The 19766-nt window shown below is 44.8% G+C and overlaps 1 protein-coding gene across 2 annotated transcripts in view; it reads left to right on the top strand.

The window, feature by feature from the left end:
* Positions 1-19766, top strand: part of tdrd1 (tudor domain containing 1) — a 144063-nt gene that overhangs the window by 88240 nt on the left and 36057 nt on the right. For both annotated transcript variants that reach the window (XM_038773345.1, XM_038773344.1), the window contains exons 9-12: positions 1567-1710; positions 9107-9269; positions 9418-9498; positions 18794-18949. In XM_038773345.1, the coding sequence (XP_038629273.1) occupies positions 1567-1710; positions 9107-9269; positions 9418-9498; positions 18794-18949 (544 nt within the window). The remainder of the gene's footprint in view (positions 1-1566; positions 1711-9106; positions 9270-9417; positions 9499-18793; positions 18950-19766) is intronic.

The raw sequence follows: 19766 nt of genomic DNA, 5'->3' as shown, positions 1-19766 counted from the left end.
AGATGCCGGCGTTGGACTGGGGTGAGCACAGTAAGAAGTCTTACAACATCAGGTTAAAGTCCATCAGGTTTGTTTCAAACACGAGCTTTCGGAGCACTGCTCCTTCCCCAGGTGAATGGAGAGGTAACCTTTTGAACACCTAAGGAGCAATTTAACATGGCCAATCCACCTAACCTGCACATCTTCAGACTGTGGAAGGAAACTGGAGCATCCAGAGGAAACCTACACAGACTGGGAGGGGGGGGGAGGGGGGGGGGGGGGCAAACTCCACACAAGTCACCCAAGGCTGGATTTGAACCTGGGACCCTGGAGCTGTGAGGCAGCAGTGTTAATCACTGTGCTACCGTGCCGTCCTTTCCCACTTGTACTAGTCTTTCCAGGACTAGCTATACTAATTGCATGAAAACAGGATTCCACTCTCAACAGCTATTACTGGCTCAGTCTAGGGACGGATTTTAAAATTAATATTGATGGTTTCAATGAAATATTCCTTGCCCTATCCAGATGTACTTTTTATTCCTCCCATTAGATGGTGCTCATGTATTTATTTTGTAAGCTGGAGTCTGCAGGACGACAATTACTTTTTCAAGTCTTTTATTTTGAGAGTGAACACATTTGATATAATTTGTGTATTTCTGTATCCTGACTCACTTTTTCAAGGTGGTTATGTGTTGGATTGTGATATATATATTGGTTACAATAAACAATATCTGGTGTATACTATGCAATTAACAAAATTAATGCAGTCATTGGGTGTGTGTGATTGGTGAGCCATGAGACTCCTGATATTGAGCCTCAGACCTCATTTGTGACATTGGTAGAGCACCAGAGCCTACTGGCAGAGGGCAGTGTAAGATCAGTTTAATTTCTAGAATTGCAGCAGTCCTCAAATGTGTTGGCTGTTGGGTCAGGGATTGCAGGGACTGAGTCAGTGACTGAGTTGTTGGGATTTGGGGGTTTCAGGAGAAGGGGAAGTCTGGGTTAGCAGTGGAGAAAATGGAGCATCAGGCCTAGTAATGGGGATTGTGGCTGCAATTGGCAACCATAGACTGGGGAGGCAATGATCAGTTCTTTGAATACATAATTTATTCAAGTTATTTATGGCCTTGCTTCGGCCTGATATACAATTCCTTGGTCTTTGACTCTTTAGTACAGCTGGAGCTGACCAGCTCGCCTTTGAAAAGAGTTTAAAACTGAGTTATGCCCCTTAAATTGTATGCATAAAGGGCTTTAATGCATATTCAGGCATGAGTAAAGAACGTATGGCTTGTGTTGTTGCCCAATATAATAGTGAACTTATTAGCAACTAGAAATGTGCGTACAGTTCCATAGAATCCCTACAGTTCTATTCCTGCCTGCCATGTATGGGGCTTTGTAACCCAACTGCCTGAGAAGCATCTGCTGTGTGGATCAAAACTAGACCTTTGGGTTTTGGATGGACTCTCTGAAATCTTCTTTTCTGCCTCGTTTCCCACAAAGGTACAGGGAAAATACTGTTTACGAATGCCATGTAATTGTATACTTTTGTACCTTATTTGTTTCTCTTCCACCCTTGTACTCCTGCAGAAGTGGTATCGAGCATTTATTCATTATGTGGATATTGTACAGAAGAAGGCAAATGTTTTGTATATTGACTATGGAAATAGGGAAACCGTTCCACTAAACGAGATGCGGCAACTGGACATAGAAATGGCGCTTTCACCACCCTGTGTAAGTTTTTTGAGGTATCAACAAATATATCTTGCTCCCCAAACTCTCTCCCCACCAATATATCTTGCTTCTGCCAAAAATAGCTATGATCTAATCAGTTTAGACCTCTGTTTTAATCTTTGCCTAACGTTTGTTTTTGAAGTTTTTATTGATTTTCCATTTTAACAAATGACGCAACAAATCCTCAGGATTGGTAATGTCTCAGCATACATGAATACAGAAAAAAGAGAGCAAGAATACAGTTGATTCAATTTAATCACTAAACTTGGTACCTTCATGTGTGCCAACTGATGCACTGGAGAATGAGGGAGAGGAGGATAAGGCCATGAAAATATAGTAAAATGGCATGCACCTTCCCACATAGCAAATGGTCGCAAAGTCCACAAGAATCCAGGATAAGATCTTCGTGCCATGTGCATGCAGTAGAACACATCTCCCTCAGATCCAGTCATACCAGAGGCATCAATAACACATTATGAAGTCCTTTTCTCTGAAGCAAACCCTGCTTGTACCGTTGCTGGATCCAGTCGACGATTCTTTAACCTCAAAATAATAGAGAAAAATTTGCAAGGATGCTAATTCAAGAAGATATTTTACATGTCATCACCAGATGCAACAAATCCCGGAACTCCCACACAGCACAGAGCGATCATCATTCTACGCATTTATCATTTATGCAGAGAAGACTAAAAAATATTCATACAGTTGGTTCAGATTATATCAATGCGGTCAGCATTTCCCAACACACTAACAATGACTGGATAAAGAAATACTATCAAGAGCAGAGATTTGCAGGATAACAGGCTACCAGGATATAGCCATGAGCACATGGTCTCCTGGAATATGCCCCTCGCCAGGAAACAAGAAAGGAAATACCCGCTCATTCGAAACCCCTCGGCCTCCCAGGCCAAGAAGGAACACGCCGAGCAATAGGCTGACCACAATACAAGACATGGCTTAGCAACTACACACTCCGACACAAGAGCCAGTAAACCAAGCATACCCAAACCATGCCAAGGATGGCTACCTCACCAACCTCACTCCTCCTCTACCCATATCAGATGTACTGCACCAGCCCCGTCGACGCTGAATGGGTAGGGGGTGAGAAAGAGAGGAAATTATTCCCCCCCTCTCGACACGGTAAGGGAAATCTTCTGAGACACACTATACTAAATTGGGGCCTGTCTAACCAAGCAAGGGAAGGAAATGGTAGTGGCCTGGAATGCATTGCCAAGTGAGGTGATTGAGGTAGATACTTTGGCGACCTTTAAGGCTTATCTGGATAGGCACATGAACAGTTTGGGTATCGAAGGATACAAGCGCTTGGTCTAGATAGGACACGTGATTGGTGCAGGCTTGGAGGGCCGATGGGCCTGTTCCTGTGCTGTATTGTTCTTTGTTCTCTTTGTTCTTGAAATCCCAAAAAGAGAGGAAAACCAGATGATGCGACCATCAATTCACTCGAGACATGAGTAGAAGTGAACCGTGGCTTTAATCAACTTAAAACAGTGCCTGCCTGCGACTGAACAGTACTGAGAACCGCCTACAGGTCGACTGCTCTTTATACCTCCCTTCAAGGGGAGGAGCCATGGGCGGAGCCCATACATGCCCCAACATGTTCTCCTATAGATAATGCCATACAATGGCCCATAGGTGAAGCCCACAAGGGCAACAGCATAGCACAGATACAAATACACTGGTGGATTATTGGTATAATACATTCACCACACCAGAATTAGTTAAGGAATGCCAGACAAGTACTGTGCATCATCACAGAGTAGCGCAGTGTCTTCACAGACAGAACACTTCCTTCCCAGGGAAGCTCCGGCTTCAATAAGGAGGACAATCTGGAGTCACTTTATAAAACCACTTGGAGGGAGTGCCTGTTTACCCCACTCAGCCTACCATTGAACCGAAGAAGGACTCCAACAATTCTGATCCACAGCACTCAGACTCCCACTCAAACCCTGCAGCCCACAGGCTACTACTTCTTACGTGACTGCTTAGAGACAGTGGATTGGTCCATATTTAAGAACTCAGCGACTAATTTAAATGAGTATGCCACCACCGTCACAGACTTCATAAGCAAATGTGTGGACGACTGCGTGCCAAAGAAAGCAGTACGTACGTTCCCCAACCGGAAACCATGGCTCAACCGCGAGATTGACTACCTACTGAAGGACAGATCTGAGGCGTTCAAGGCAGACGACCCTGTCCTATATAAGAAATCCAGGTACGACCTCCGCAAAGCCATCCGAGATGCCAAGAGAGAATATCAAACTAAGCTAGAGTCACAGACAGACTCTCGGCGGTTGTGGCAAGGACTAAACAACATAACGGGCTACAAAGCGAAGCCGAGCAGTATCTCTGGCAGCAACGCACCCCTCCCCGATGAACTTAATGCATTCTATGCTCAGTTTGAGCAGGTAACCAACAATCCGCTGTCGAGTGCCCCAGCAGCCCATAATTCACCCATACCCACCATCACAGTTTCCGAAGTCAGATCGGCTTTCCTGGAAGTGAACCCACGGAAGGCGATGGGCCCGGACGGGATCCCTGGTCGTGCACTCAGAGCCTGCGCATACCAGCTGGCAGAGGTATTCACAGACATCTTTAACCTATCCCTACTCCACTCCGAGGTCCCCACCTGCTTCAAGAAGACCACCATCATACCGGTACCAAAGAAGAACCAGGCAACATGCCTCAATGACTACCGCCCGGTGGCCTTGACGTCAGTTGTAATGAAGTGCTTTGAGAGGCTGATCATGAAGCGCATCACCTCCATACTCCCGGAATACATTGACCCACTTCAATTCGCATACCGTCGCAACTGGTCCACATCAGACGCCATTTCCCTGGCCCTACACTCATCCCTAGAACATCTCGTAAACAAGGACTCCTACATCAGACTCCTATTTATTGACTACAGCTCCGCCTTCAACATCATAATCCCAGCCAAGCTTATATCAAAGCTCCAAAATCTTGGACTTGGCTCTCCACTCTGCAACTGGATCCTTGACTTTCTGACCAACAGACTACAGTCAATAAGAATGAACACCAACACCTCCTCCACAATAGTCCTCAATACTGGTGCCCCACAAGGCTGCGTACTTAGCCCCCTACTCTACTCCCTGTACACACACGACTGCGTGGCAAAACTTGGTTCCGACTCCATCTACAAGTTTGCTGACGATACGACCATAGTGGGCCGGATCTCGAATAACGACGAGTCCGAATACAGGAGGGAGATAGAGAACCTAGTGGAGTGGTGTAACGACAACAATCTCTCCCTCAATGCCAGCAAAACTAAAGAACTGGTCATCGACTTCAGGAAGCAAAGTACTGTACACACCCCTGTCAGCATCAACAGAGCCGAGGTGGAGATGGTTGGCAGTTTCAAATTCCTAGGGGTGCACATCACCAAAAATCTATCCTGGTCCACTCACGTCGACGCTATCACCAAGAAAGCACAACAGCGTCTATACTTCCTCAGGAAATTCGGCATGTCCACATTAACCCTTACCAACTTTTACAGATGCACTATAGAAAGCATCCTATCGGGCTGCATCACAGCCTGGTATGGCAACTGCTCGGCCCAGGACCGCAAGGAACTTCAGAGAGTCGTGAATACCGCCCAGTCCATCACACGAACCTGCCTCCCATCCATTGATTCCATCTACACCTCCCGCTGCCGGGGGAAAGCGGGCAGCATAATCAAGGATCCCTCCCACCTGGCTTATTCACTTTTCCAACTTCTTCCATCGGGCAGGAGATTCAGAAGTCTGAGAACACGCACAAACGGACTCAAAAACAGCTTCTTCTCCACTGTCACCAGACTCCTAAATGACCCTCTTATTTACTGACCTCATTAACACTACACCCTGTATGCTTCAACCGATGCCAATGCTTATGTAGTTACATTGTATATCTTGTGTTGCCCTATTATGTATTCTCATGTATTTTCTTGAATTTTGTTTAATTCCCTTTTCTAATGATCTGTTGAGCTGCTTGCAGAAAAATACTTTTCACTGTACCTCGGTACACGTGACAATAAACAAAACCAATCCAATCCAATCCAATCCCAGTGGAACTCTATCTCGAGGGTGGGAGCAAAACTCCAAAAGGGGACAACTCTGGGAAGGGTAACCTACTCCACCAACCAATAGATCCTCCACCCGACCCAGATGAATACGGTTACTCCTGCCCCAACACACACCCAATCAGGTGACCGCTGCCACTACTCACGCAGCCAAACAAATGTTGAAGAATAAATGCCAAATGAGGATTAACCCGACCACACCCAGGTGTGTGCCATTATACATTTCCCCTTACACCAACCACAAAGAAGAATGACAAGGAACCCAGTCCTCCATAGGATGCATGATCTGTTCGGACTTTCGTTGGAGATGAGCACGGATTCCATACTCTCAAAATAACAAAAATACAGAAAAACAATACTAATAGGTGCAACTGGAGGCGTTCCAGACCTATTGTGAAGACTTACATGGCATTTCCTCCCACCACCTCACTAAAGACTAAACCCTTGACCTGCCATCCTGCTGTGGCGCTTCTCATCTCTTTTATAAAAAGAAAAAGTGCGGGGCATCTAAAATGTACTCCCGCTATGTAAATGGAAGGTTTATAAAAGGAAAAATTAGGCAGATACTGCACAAACCCCATGTCACTACTGACTGTTTGTTTGGTTTTCGCCATGACTGAATAACAGGCAAAGACCACCAACATGCATGTATATCATACACCCTTGTCAGGAAAAAAGACAATAATATAAAATCATGGCATTGTCGCAAGGGGATAAAGTTCATGACTATTGATGAACTGCAGGATAATAACACCATGCATGGAGCTTGGAAAGGTCAAAGCCATGACAGGATCGTCGAGCAGCATTCAGTGTCTCACCCCCTCCCCCAGAGTTCCATGGTAGCCCTTGCACTTCTGCCATGCTGTCATTCTGAAGCCCAGGCAAAAAGAAACTTGGGCCCTGGTGGGAGATGACGACCTGACATGTCCAGCTGCCCCCAACTCCTTTTGATATGCACAGAGGAGAATGCAAGACCAGTGGTTGGGAACTCCTTCCAACCCCAGAAGACTGGATGCAATATGTTCCATCAACCACGAAACACGAGGCCTTCAAATCATGATTGTGAAAGTATGGTAGCCATCACTCTAATTCGGACGGGAATTCGTCCCCCACTCCCCTCAGAAGACCAGGTGCATGAACACCCTCTGTCTAGCCCCATCTCCACGATTTGGCCACGATAATTGACATACCATTTAACAGAACTTCCAAGGTCTGAAGGTATGCCCCGACCAAGAATGCTGCCCTATCAAGTAACAGAATTCTCTTCTCTACTTGAACTATTCTCTGAAGGATATCTCGCAATCCATCAATGTGAGCACCAACAACCGGCACTAAGGAATCAGACCATCATCTGCAAATCATTCACAAATGGCAGTCATCACCTTAATACTGACAGCACCGCCCAAACATAGGCCTGCCCACCAGTAACACAGTCACTGCAAGCTGGGCCCCACCCTGGCTGCTTCCGACTGCCTCATTCAAATGAGGATTTCTTCACTTGACTTAACTCATCATCAAAATCCGGCCAGGAACATTGTACAAGACCAGAAACAAATAATTACGGGATGGGCATCAGATTTTTAAAAAAAAGATTGAAAGATGAGTAGCGCCAGAGCTCTCAAAAACACAGCTGCTCCTGCTCTCATCATGTGACTCGCCCCCTCCCCACCCAGGTGATTTTTAAAATTTGTATTTGGATTGCAATTCACCTGTTAAATATGGCAACTAGGCTTATTTTGTAATTTTTGATGAAACTATGTTGCAATTGTACATTGGAGAATATTAGGGTCCAACCGTTGTTCGGCCACTGCTCATTCGGAGTAGGATTTATTAAATTCTCAGTGGAATAGATTATGGGTTGCTGTTACGGTTCACCATTTCACAATAGTTACTGGAGGATTTACATTGCTAAGCCAACAGTCTTCAGGTCAGTTTTTAAAAACCTAAAGAAAATATTGAAATGGCTTATGATGGATGGATGTTTTGTTTCCATATTTTTGGGATTTTGCTGGTATTCTGCATACGTAAGTGGAATGTGTGTTTGTTTATGATTAAACTGGGGAGGTTAAATCGGGACAGCTTTGAACTGAGATAAAAGGGTCGTGGTGTTGGGTTCATGCATTTGTAATGAAGGGTTATGGTGTGTTTGACTTCAGTGGAGACTTGGCTTTTTAGCTACTGAATTTCAAAGGAGAGTTCAGAGGTGACAAGGAACCATTACAACTTAGAAAAGTGTCATAGGTGAACAGGGGAAGCTATATTAATTTTTATTGACCAAAAGCAAAGACAAAATAGGAAAAGATTAAATATTTTTATATTTGGAAAAGTTGAGTTCAAAGAGACATTTGAGGGCAGTGGAATCTGAGATAAAAGAACAAAAGATATTTGAAGAAAAATGTTTAGCTGAATTGTGTCGCCGTGTGGGGAAATGTTCTGTCTACTGAGAAAGTGTGAAAGTTTTGAATCTGAAGCAGTCACCCAGTTTCAAGCCAGAGAAATTTTCTCTCACCTCGCAGAAATCAGTTTGGTTCTGAATGTTCTTTTTGGATTTACAAGTGTTTGGGGAGTCATGGGATACAGCAATATTTGGGGGGGGGGGGGGGGGGGGGGGGATGGTTATATTGGATTTAGATGGTTAAAATCTTTAAGGGAATTGCTGTCAAGAACATAGAACATACAGTACAGAAGGAAACCATTCGGCCCATCGAGTGCACTGACCCACTTAAGCCCTCACTTCCACCCTATCCCAATAACCCCCCCTAACCTTTTTGGACACTAAGGGCAGTTTAGCATAGCCAATCCACCTAACCTGCACGTATTTAGACTGTGGGAGGAAAACTGAGCACCCGGAGGAAACCCACCCAGACACTGGGAGAACGTGCAGACTCCGCACAGACAGTGACCCAGCGGGGAATCGAATCTGGGACCCTGGTGCTGTGAAACCACCGTGCTTTCCACTTGTGCAACCATGCTGCCCAAGAAGGTAGATTTCTAGTATATTTTTGGGAGGTTATTCTGTAAGAATGTTTTAACTGTGTAACTTTAATCTTAAATGCTTATGTTTTATTTTTTCCCTTTAATTGTTTTAACTTTTAAAATCCTGATTGGAGTTCTTTTTGGGTCAAACACTCTTCTTCCTTGTTTTTGAAATATAAAAAAAGCTATTGTGGTCAGTTGGACAGGCTTTCCTCTACGGTCTGGCTTGCTCAGCAAGAGCATCTGTTATGGGCGTAACACATCTGTGGCTAATTTGTTTAGCTAAATTTTTAACTTTGTAAAATCCAATTCTGATCCTAGGCAATTAAATGCTGTGTCACAAAAATCTCTGAGCACAGTAGATGGGATGAAGAGTGCATCAAGTCAGTCAGACTTCAGCTTCTGCAGAAATCTTCCTCTATGACCGCCTTGGAGAAACCAAGTAATGAATCTTGTTGTCCTGTGAAGATCATAATGCCATCTGGTAATTGTATTTTTTCCGTACTTGATCCCTTTGTTCAAAGTGCAGCTTAATTTCAGTAACTAATTATCCAGTCTTTTATTTTCTTATGAAAGTGCATTTGTACAACATTTTTACATGTATTTCTACTTTGGTTCAAATTATCTTACAGGGCAGTTGTTAGAGAGCTACGTTTTAGAAAAAGGTTATGCTTTAATTCGTGGAGATGAAGTGATCACTACAAGAAGTTCTGGTAAGAATTTTAAAAAATTGGAATTCTAACTGCTACCATAGAAATATGCAGCATTGGCCATTTGGCCCATTATGTCCATTCTGGGTCTTTGAAATAGCTATTCATTTGAGCCCCTTTCCCCATCGGCCTTCAGATATGAACCCTTCATATAATTATCCATTTACGTTTCCAAAGTTATTATTAAATCAGTTTCCACCACTCTTACAAGTGATACATTCTAGACCATAAGACATTGCATGTATTTTAAAGATAAGGTCATCGATCCCAAGTCAGATGGTGAAATATGAAGCTCGCTGCAAATCCTTATATTGGCAGTTTTTTCATTTACATGCAGCATTTTCATATGCCTCCCTCTTATCTACTCTCCCAGTATCTCCGCAATCTCTCATTGTTAATGCTCCAAGTTCATAATTAAATAATGCCCCTCGCCCCTCTGAACAATACAATCAATGTACCATTAGCTACTACTGAATATTATTTTCTCTTTACTCTATTAAAACCATTCAGGACTTTGAACAGGTAGATTAAATCTACTCTTACTTTCCAGTAGAATTTTACACTGCAGAAGGAGGCCATTCTGCCCATCGAGTCTGCACCAGCCCTTGGAAAGAGCACCCTACCCAAGCCCATAGCTTCCTCCTATCCCTGCAATCCAGTAACCCCACCTCACCTTTTTTTTTTGGGACACTTAAGGGGGTAATTTAGCATGGCCAATCCATCTCATCTGCACATGAAAAATGAAAATCACTTATTGTCACGAGTAGGCTTCAATTAAGTTACTGTGAAAAGCCCCTAGTCGCCACATTCCGGCGCCTGTCCGGGGAGGCTGGTACGGGAACATATTTTGGACTGTGGGAAAGCTGGTACATCTTTTGGACTGTGGGAGGAAACTGGAGCCACGGAAGTAACCTGTGCAGACACAGGGAGAACGTGCAGACTCTGCACAGACAGTGACCCAAGCCAGGAATCTGACCTGAGACCCAGCAACTGTGAAGGAACAGTGCTAACCACTGTGCTTCTGTGCTGCCCCTGTAGTTTTAGGAAAAACTTTGGCTTCCTTAGAATTTATAGTTAACTTACGTGTCACATCCCTGGTATGTTTCTAGTGAATAGCCAAATCTAGATCATTGTATACCAAAAATGAGCAGTGATCTTGATACCAACATTTTTGGGAATGCAAATGCATGCATCCAGGCTGAAAAACAACTAGTATGATTCTAGTAAATACACCTGTACCCTCTCCAATGCTGTGGCAATCTTAAAAATTCGCAATGGGTCACTATACTCTGTCAGTGTTTTTCAAACTTTTTAACCCCAGGACTCACTTTTACTAAAGGCTGACCGTTGAGACCCGTGCCGGCTAACCTTTGCAACCTACCATTTTTGTTTGCTTTTCATGAAACTGGTGAGCCTGCCTGGTCCTCACGATGTCACTTGCTTTGTTAGTCACTGGTACATTTCCGCTAAGGACTTAAGCGGACAGTTTAAATTCTCCCTGCGTGCTTTGAAAAAGTCAAGAGGTTTGTCCTCTAACACCATACTTGATGAGGCTCGCCGCAACTCGTCGCTGACCCACGCCAGCTTTTGTAGGATGGCCTGCTCGGCCTCTCTGTGGGTGAGGGCCTGCAGGTTGCCCAGGGATGGTGGTGCATCACACTTGGCATTGGGAGAAGCTGGCTTGGGGGGTGGGAATGGGCAGAGCCCTGGCGTCGGCAGACCGATCCGGAGGGGAGTAGATGGGGAGTAAGCGCCCAGGCCCACTATTCCGAGCTATGCTGATGCTGGTATTTGCAGCAGGCATTCTTAAAAGCTGGTCACAGCCTTTGGACGCTTCTCCCACAATCGGGAATGCCGCATCTGATCGCTCTCAACCCACCTGCGGGTTACGACCCACAATTTAAAAAACCCTGCTCCTTGCTCTAGCTGAAGCTGAACTTGTTTCTTTTTTAAATAAAGGATCAGCATAACATCCTCGTCTTTGTACTCTGCGCATTTGTTTATAAAACAAAACAACCTAGAGCCCTTTTTTTATTTATTGATTTGTTCATTGATTTGTTTGGGGGCCTCACGGTAGCATGGTGGTTAGCATCAATGCTTCACAGCTCCAGGGTCCCAGGTTCGATTCCCGGCTGGGTCACTGTCTGTGTGGAGTCTGCACGTCCTCCCCGTGTGTGCGTGGGTTTCCTCCGAGTGCTCCGGTTTCCTCCCACAGTCCAAAGATGTGCGGGTTAGGTGGATTGGCCATGCTAAAATTGCCCGTAGTGTAAGGTTAATGGGGGGATTGTTGGGTTACGGGTTACGTGGGTTTAAGTAGGGTGATCATTGCTCGGCACAACATCGAGGGCCGAAGGGCCTGTTCTGTGCTGTACTATGTTCTATGTTCATAAGGTGTGATATCTGCTGCCGAGGTCAGCGTTTATTGGTCATCTCTAATTGCCCTTGAGAAGATGAATTGGGCCTCTTATTTGAACCACTGCAGTCAATACATTGTAGGAACGCCCACAATGCTAATAGAAGGGAGTTCCAATTTGTTGACCCAGCGACAGTGAAGAAATTACAATTTTATGTCAGGATGGTGTGAGACTTGGAAGGGCACTTGCATGTCGTGGTGTTCCCTTGAATCTGCTGCCCTTGTGCATCTAGATGGTAGAAGTAGATTTGGAAGGAGTTGTAGAAGGTGCCTTGGTAAGTTCCTGCAGTGCACCTTGTGGATGGGTGTACATTGCCGCCACTAAGGTAGTAGATAGGGTGCCAATCAAATGGGCTACTTTATCGTGCATGGAGTCAACTTCTGGAGTGTTGTTGGCAGCACACATCCAGGCAAGTAGAGTATTGCACCACATCATGACTTCTGTCTTGTAGGTGGTGGACAGGCTTTGGGGAGTCAGGCGATGAATTACTTGTCACAGAATTTGCAGCCCCTGACCACTTCGCTTCAAACTAAAAAGCCTAAAGACAATATGCCAACCTACAGCAATATTCCAAATGATAAATGCACATGTTTACAATTGGCAACCATATGAAAACAAACAGTGGCTCCATATGATAACAATAAACCTATGGAACTCCCTTTGCCTGATGCTTGAAAACTTTGCTCAATTATTTCTCCGTTATCAGGGATATAGTCATCCATATTATTGACATTTGTGAAGGCCTCCAATGCTAATTCAAAGTTTCTGTGTGTTGCTGGAGCTGCACTTTTCCATGCAAGTGGAGAGTATTCCACCACATTCCGACTTGTGCCTTGTAGATGGTAAACGGGCTTTAGGGAGTCGGATGAGTTACTTGCTTCATTATTTGGATTCCCAATCACTTCAGTTTTTCTAGGGCTCCTCCCAAACAAAGCATTCATGAGCTGATTGTTTACTAAATGCTGCTTGATAGTACTGTCAACGACCACTTCCATCACTTTGCTAGTGGTTGAGAGTGGACTGATGAGATGGTCATTAGCAGGGTTGGATTTGGCCTGCGTTTTTGTCCGCAGGATAAATTTGGGCAATTTTCCACATTGCCAGGTAGATACCAGTGTTGTCATAGTGCTGGAGCTTTTTAACAGCTTCCTTAACTTGTCCAGCCAACTTCAAAAATGTTGTGCCTTGTCTCTGTTCTTGCACACCGTTCTAATTATACCACTTAGTTTACAATGCCTCTGCTCATTCTTCCTATTTAAATAAATCACTTCATCCTGTAGCCATCTGGGATGGCCACTTTCAGTATACAAAATGGACATTCGCAGAGCCGATAGGGAAATATGGACAATGCAAAGCAACAAACAGGCACAGAGCCCAAATATATATTTGGAAGGCAGTTTGCAGACGGAATCTAAACTCTGGGTCGATTTACATATTGATGGCCCATATCCGAGGAACAAAGGACTAATGCTCAGGTAGCCGATACTGTTCCGGACATCCTGGCGCCACTACCCCAAACAGAAGACACAAACAAAGCAAGGCCAACGGCCACCTAAGACACGCCCAGCCATCAAGGCACCTGCCCCTTTATTGGTTTAGATCAATGATAATGATCAAGAAGCTGCCCAATTAATCAGCAGAGCAGCGCTACTGATTGGCTGTTCCGGGGAAATTTGCATACGTGCAGTGCGGTCAGCCTAATTTGAAGGTGTACTTGCGAAAGAGACCCGAGGAGTTCGAGTGAAGGCAAGCATCCAGCAGAGGGCAGCAGAGCAGAGCTACTGATTGGCTGTTCCGGGGAAATTTGCATACGTGCAGTGCGGTCAGCCTAATTTGAAGGTGGTTTGTGGTGGGGCTGTTGTCAAGTGACAGTTAAACCCAAAACACTTCGTCAGTGTTTCCCCCCCTACCTCCTCCTCTAACCAAAAAAGAAACCACGGTCGTTGGGAAGCGGGAGCAGGGGCCTGTCGTGAAGGTGAGTGAGTGCCTTTAAAAATTTGCTTACCTTTCAGCGGGAGCAGTGTTTGAGGGAATATCAGGTAAGCTCTTCCTTTCTTTTTCTTTTTTTTTTTAAATCTAGAGTTGATGTCAGGGAAGGCAGTACAATGCTCCTCCTGCAGAATGTTTGAGGTGAGGAATGCCGTCAGTGTCCCTGCTGATTTCATCTGTGGGAAGTGGACCCAACTCCAGCTCCTCTAAAACCGTGTTAGGGACCTGGAGCTTGAGCTGGATAAACTTCGGATCATTCGGGAGGCAGAGGGGGTCATAGATAGAAGCTTCAGGGAGGTAGTTATGCCAAAGAATAAAGATAGATGGGTGACGGTGAGAGGGGCTGGGGGTAAGCAGTCAGTACAGGGATCACCTGTGGTCGTTCCCCTTAGTAATAGGTAATACCGCTTTGGATACTGTTGGGGGGGGCCGACTTACCAGGGGTCAGCCATGGGGTACAGGTCTCTGGCACAGAGTCTGTCCCTGTTGCTCAGAAGGGAAGGGGGAGAAAGGAGTAGAACATTAGTCATTGGAGACTCCATAGTTAGGGGGATAGATAGGAGATTCTGTGGGAACGAGAGAGACTCGCGGTTGGTGTGTTGCCTCCCAGGTGCCAGGGTCCGTGATGTTTCAGATCGTGTTTTCGGGATCCTTAAGGGGGAGGGGGAGCAGCCCCAAGTCGTGGTCCACATAGGTACCAACGACATAAGCAGGAAAAGGGATAGGGATGTAAGGCAGGAATTCGGGGAGCTAGGGTGGAAACTTAGAGCTAGAACAAACAGAGTTATTATCTCTGGGTTGTTACCCGTCCCATGTGCTAGCGGGTCGAGGAATAGGGAGAGAGCAGTTGAACACGTGGCTGCAGGGATGGTGCAGGAGGGAGGGTTTCAGATTCCTGGACAATTGGGGCTCATTCTGGGGTAGGTGAGACTTCTACAAACGGGATGGTCTACACCTGGACCAGAGGGGTACTAATATCCTTGGGGGGGGGGGGGGGGGGGGGGGGGGGGGGTGGGAGGTTTGCTAATGCTCTTTGGGAGGGTTTAAACTAGTTCAGCAGGGGATTGGGAACCTGAATTGTAGCTCCAGTACACAAGAAGCTGAGAGTAGTGAGGTCATGAGTAAGGTTTCAAAGTTGCAGGAGTGTACCGGCAGGAAGGAAGGTGGTCTAAAGTGCGTCTACTTCAATGCCAGGAGCATCCGGAATAAGGTGGGTGAGCTTGTGGCATGGGTTAGTACCTGGGACTTCGATGTTGTGGCCATTTCGGAGACATGGATAGAGCAGGGTGAGGAATGGTTGTTGCAGGTGCCGGGGTGTAGATATTTCAGTAAGTTCAGGGAAGGTGGTAAGAGAGGGGGAGGGGTGGCATTGTTAGTCAAGGACAGTATTACGGTGGCTGAGAGGACATTTGATGAGGACTCGAATATTGAGGTAGTATGGGCTGAGTTAAGAAACAGGAAAGGAGAGGTCACCCTGTTAGGGCTTTTCTATAGGCCTCCGAAAAGTTCCAGAGATGTAGAGGAAAGGATTGCAAAGATGATTCTGGATAGGAGCGAAAATAACAGGGTAGTTGTTATGGGGGACTTTAACTTTCCAAATATTGACTGGAAACACTATAGTTCGAGTACTTTAGATGGATCCGTTTTTGTCCAATGTGTGCAGGAGGGTTTCCTGATGCAGTATGTAGATAGGTCAACAAGAGGCGAGGCCGTATTGGATTTGGTACTGGGTAATGAACCAGGACAGGTGTTAGATTTGGAAGTAGGTGAGCATTTTGGTGATAGTGACCACAATTCGATTACGTTTACTTTAGCGATGGAAAGGGATAGGTATAAACCGCAGGGCAAGAGTTATTGCTGGGGGAAAGGCAATTATGATGCGATGAGGCAAGACTTAGGATGCATCACCTGGAGAGGAAAACTGCAGGGGATGGACACAATGGAAATGTGGAGCATGTTCAAGGAACAGCTACTGCGTGTCCTTGATAACTATGTACCTGTTAGGCAGGGAGGAAGTGGTCGAGTGAGGGAACCATGGGTTACTAAAGCAGTTGAATCACTTGTCAAGAGGAAGGAGGAGGCTTATGTGAAGATAAGACGTGATGGTTCAGTTGGGTCGCTTGAGAGTTACAAGTTAGCTAGGAAGGCTCTAAAGAGAGAGCTAAGAAGAGCCAGGCGAGGACATGAGAAGTCTTTGGCAGGTAGGATCAAGGATAACCCTAAAGCTTTCTATAGGTATGTCAGGAATAAAAGAATGACTAAGGTAAGAGTAGGGACAGTCAAGGACAGTAGTGGGAAGTTGTGCGTAGAGTCCGAGGAGATAGGAGATGTGCTAAATGAGTATTTTCCATCAGTATTCACACAGGAAAAAGACAAAGTTGTCGAGGAGAATACTGAGATACAGGCTACTAGACTAGAAGGGCTTGAGGTTCATGAGGAGGTGTTAGCGATTCTGGAAAGTGTGAAAATAGATAAGTCCCCTGGGCCGGATGGGATTTATCCTAGGATTCTCTGGGAAACTAGGGAGGAGATTGCTGAGCCTTTGGCTTTGATCTTTAAGTCATCTTTGTCTACAGGAATAGTGCCAGAGGACTGGAGGATAGCAAATGTTGTCCCCTTGCACAAGAAGGGGAGTAGAGATAATCCCGGTAACTATAGACCAATGAGCCTTACTTCTGTTGTGGGAAAAGTCTTGGAAAGGTTTATAAGAGATCGGATGTATAATCATCTGGAAAGGAATAATTTGATTAGAGATAGTCAACATGGTTTTGTGAAGGGTAGGTCGTGCCTCACAAACCTCATTGAGTTCTTCGAGAAGGTGACCAAACAGGTGGATGAGGGTAAAGCAGTTGATGATGTGTATATGGATTTCAGTAAAGCGTTTGATAAGGTTCTCCACGGTAGGCTATTGCAGAAAATACACAGGCATGGGATTCAGGGTGATTTAGCAGTTTGGATCAGAAATTGGCTAGCTGATAGAAGACAAAGAGTGGTGGTTGATAGGAAATGCCCTGACTGGTGTCCAGTTACTAGTGGTGTGCCACAAGGATCTGTTTTGGGGCCACTGCTGTTTGTCATTTTTATAAATGACCTGGAGGAGGGCATAGAAGGATGGGTGAGTAAATTTGCAGATGACACTAAAGTCGGTGGAGTTGTGGACAGTGCAGAAGGATGTTACAAGTTACAGAGGGACATAGATAAGCTGCAGAGCTGGGCTGACAGGTGGCAAATGGATTTTAATGCAGAAAAGTGTGAGGTGATTCATTTTGGAAGGAATAACAGAAAGGCAGAGTACTGGGCTAATGGTAAGATTCTTGGTAGTGTGGACGAGCAGAGAGATCTCGGTGTCCATAGATCCCTGAAAGTTGCCACCCAGGTTGAGAGGGTTGTTAAGAAGGCGTACGGTGTGTTGGCTTTTATTGGTAGAGGGATTGAGTTTTGGAGCCATGAGGTCATGTTGCAGTTGTACAAAACTCTTGGTGCGGCTGCATTTGGAGTATTGTGTGCAGTTCTGGTCGCCACATTATAGGAAGGATGTGGAAGTATTGGAAAGCGTACAGAGGAGATTTACAAGAATGTTGCCTGGTATGAAGGGAAGATCATATAAGGAAAGGCCGAAGGACTTAAGGCTGTTTTCGTTAGAGAGAAGAAGGTTAAGAGGTGACTTAATTGAGGCATACAAGATGATCAGAGGATTAGATAGGGTGGACATCGAGAGCCTTTTTCCTCGGATGGTGATGTCCAGCACGAGGGGACATAGCTTTAAATTGAGGGGAGATAGATATAGGACAGATGTCAGAGGTAGGTTCTTTACTCAGAGAGTAGTAAGGGTGTGGAATGCCCTGCCTGCAACAGTAGTGGACTCGCCAACACTAAGGGCATTCAAATGGTCATTGGATAGGCATATGGACGATAAGGGAATAGTGTAGAGGGACTTTAGAAGGGTTTCACAGGACGGTGCAACATCGTGGGCCGAAGGGCCTGTACTGCGCTGTAATGTTCTATGTTCTAAGTTTAAAGCCCGCCTAAAAGCGTGCAAAGCCCCTCCAAGTATAAGAAGCAACCCCTGACAAAGGTTCAGTCTCCTGGATTCGGCTCTCAAGCGGGGAGACCCTTCCACCAGCATCATCAGAAGCAAGTAAGTTCAAGTTCAACGCTCGCTACAGGACGGACAACCTTGGCTGTTCTCCTGTTACCCCTTCGAACCCAACAGCCTCAGATCTGAACAATGGCCATTGTTCCTCTGACTAAGTGGGCATCCAAAGTTAAGTATAGGTGTTAGAGATAGAGATAGTTTAGCTTGTAGTATTATTGTGCACGAGTAGATCTTACTGTGTGTAAATACAGTAGTATTGACTTTGAACTAACTAACTGGTGTATTGGCTCTTTGATCGGTATTCGGGTTGAACTTTGTGGCGGTATCGAAAGATACCTGGCGACTCTGAAAGCATACTCATAATTAGGATTAAGAAAGGCGACCTTATTACCCGCCATATTTATAGCAAGTAAACAGAGCAACAATCCTTCTGTGTAAGATGTAGCCTGCTTATTTCACTGGTCTATGTCCTCCTGAAGTCTGTTACTATCCTACATTTACTACATTTCCACATTTAATGTCACCTGCAAACTTTCAAATTGTGCTCTGTGAATATATATCAAAAAGAACATTGATTTTAATGACTATGTTAAGTCGACTTTGGGTAACAAAATTATTTTAAAATGGATAGGCAGGCAACATGGTTGATACAGGTTTGAAAGGCCAAAGGGACTGTTCCTGTTCTGTACTTTTCTTTATTCTTTGATAATTTTTTGATTAACTTTGATAAAAAGTGAATGCATTGCTTCAATAATTATCGATCTTGTGCTGATAATCCTGCATGTGTTTTGTTTCTTAGGGCGGTTTGATCTCAGAAATGCAAATGATAAAAGTGCGGAAGTTTGTGAATCTGCACAAAACTCAGTATTTTCCCCTAGTGTGGAAGACGTTTCTGTCATTGTCACACATGTAGAAACACCAAGCAACTTCTTCTGTCAGCAGCTATCTAGCAGATGTGAGAATTTGTTTCTTCTTTTAAGATGTTTAGATGCTTCTCAGGATTGGGTAACATTGAATTATTTTTAACTTTTTGTTTCCTGTGTACTGCGTCTTAGTCATCTTGCAGGGGGAGGCATGAGAAAAAGTTTTTTTTTGTCCCTTCCCACAATCATGCCTTTTAAGTGCTTGTACAATGTGTTCCATTGTAAATAGTTTGTCCAATGGCAGAATAGAGACATTAAGACTAGTGCTGCTGGTCAGATTATCTTGCCTTCTGTCTAACTGGAAATTGGGTTAAGTGGTAACTTCAATGGGAAAAACTGAATCTTGTTGTTTTAATTTATATTAAGCAAACAATTGAAGTTTCAACGAGACTGTGCTTGTTTTTTGTCAACACGGTCCACCTGACATTGATCAACCCCGTGCAAAATATCAAGGAATTTTGAGCATAAATTAGGCTGAGTGTAGATAGTTTCTGTGATCTATTGCATTTGTTTAGAACAGGGGTGGGCAAACTACGGCCCGCGGGCCGCATGCGGCCCGCCAAAGGTATTTCTGCGGCCCACCAAGTCATTAAAAAAAAAAAAAAAAAATTTTTTTTTAATTTTTTTTTTTTTTTTTTAATTTTTTTTAAGGTTAATGGGGGGGGGGGGGGTGTTGGGTTACTTACTGGTATAGGGTGGATACGTTGACTTGAGTAGGGTGATCATTGCTCGGCACAATGTCGAGGGCCGAAGGGCCTGTTCTGTGCTGTACTGTTCTATGTTCTATATGAGGCGCCCAGAATCATAACCGGGTGAAGTAATTATTTTACTTAATATACTATGCGGCCC

Source organism: Scyliorhinus canicula, chromosome 16, assembly GCF_902713615.1.
Source record: "Scyliorhinus canicula chromosome 16, sScyCan1.1, whole genome shotgun sequence".
Classification (NCBI taxonomy): domain Eukaryota; kingdom Metazoa; phylum Chordata; class Chondrichthyes; order Carcharhiniformes; family Scyliorhinidae; genus Scyliorhinus; species Scyliorhinus canicula.
This window is presented reverse-complemented; position numbering and strand designations above follow the sequence as displayed.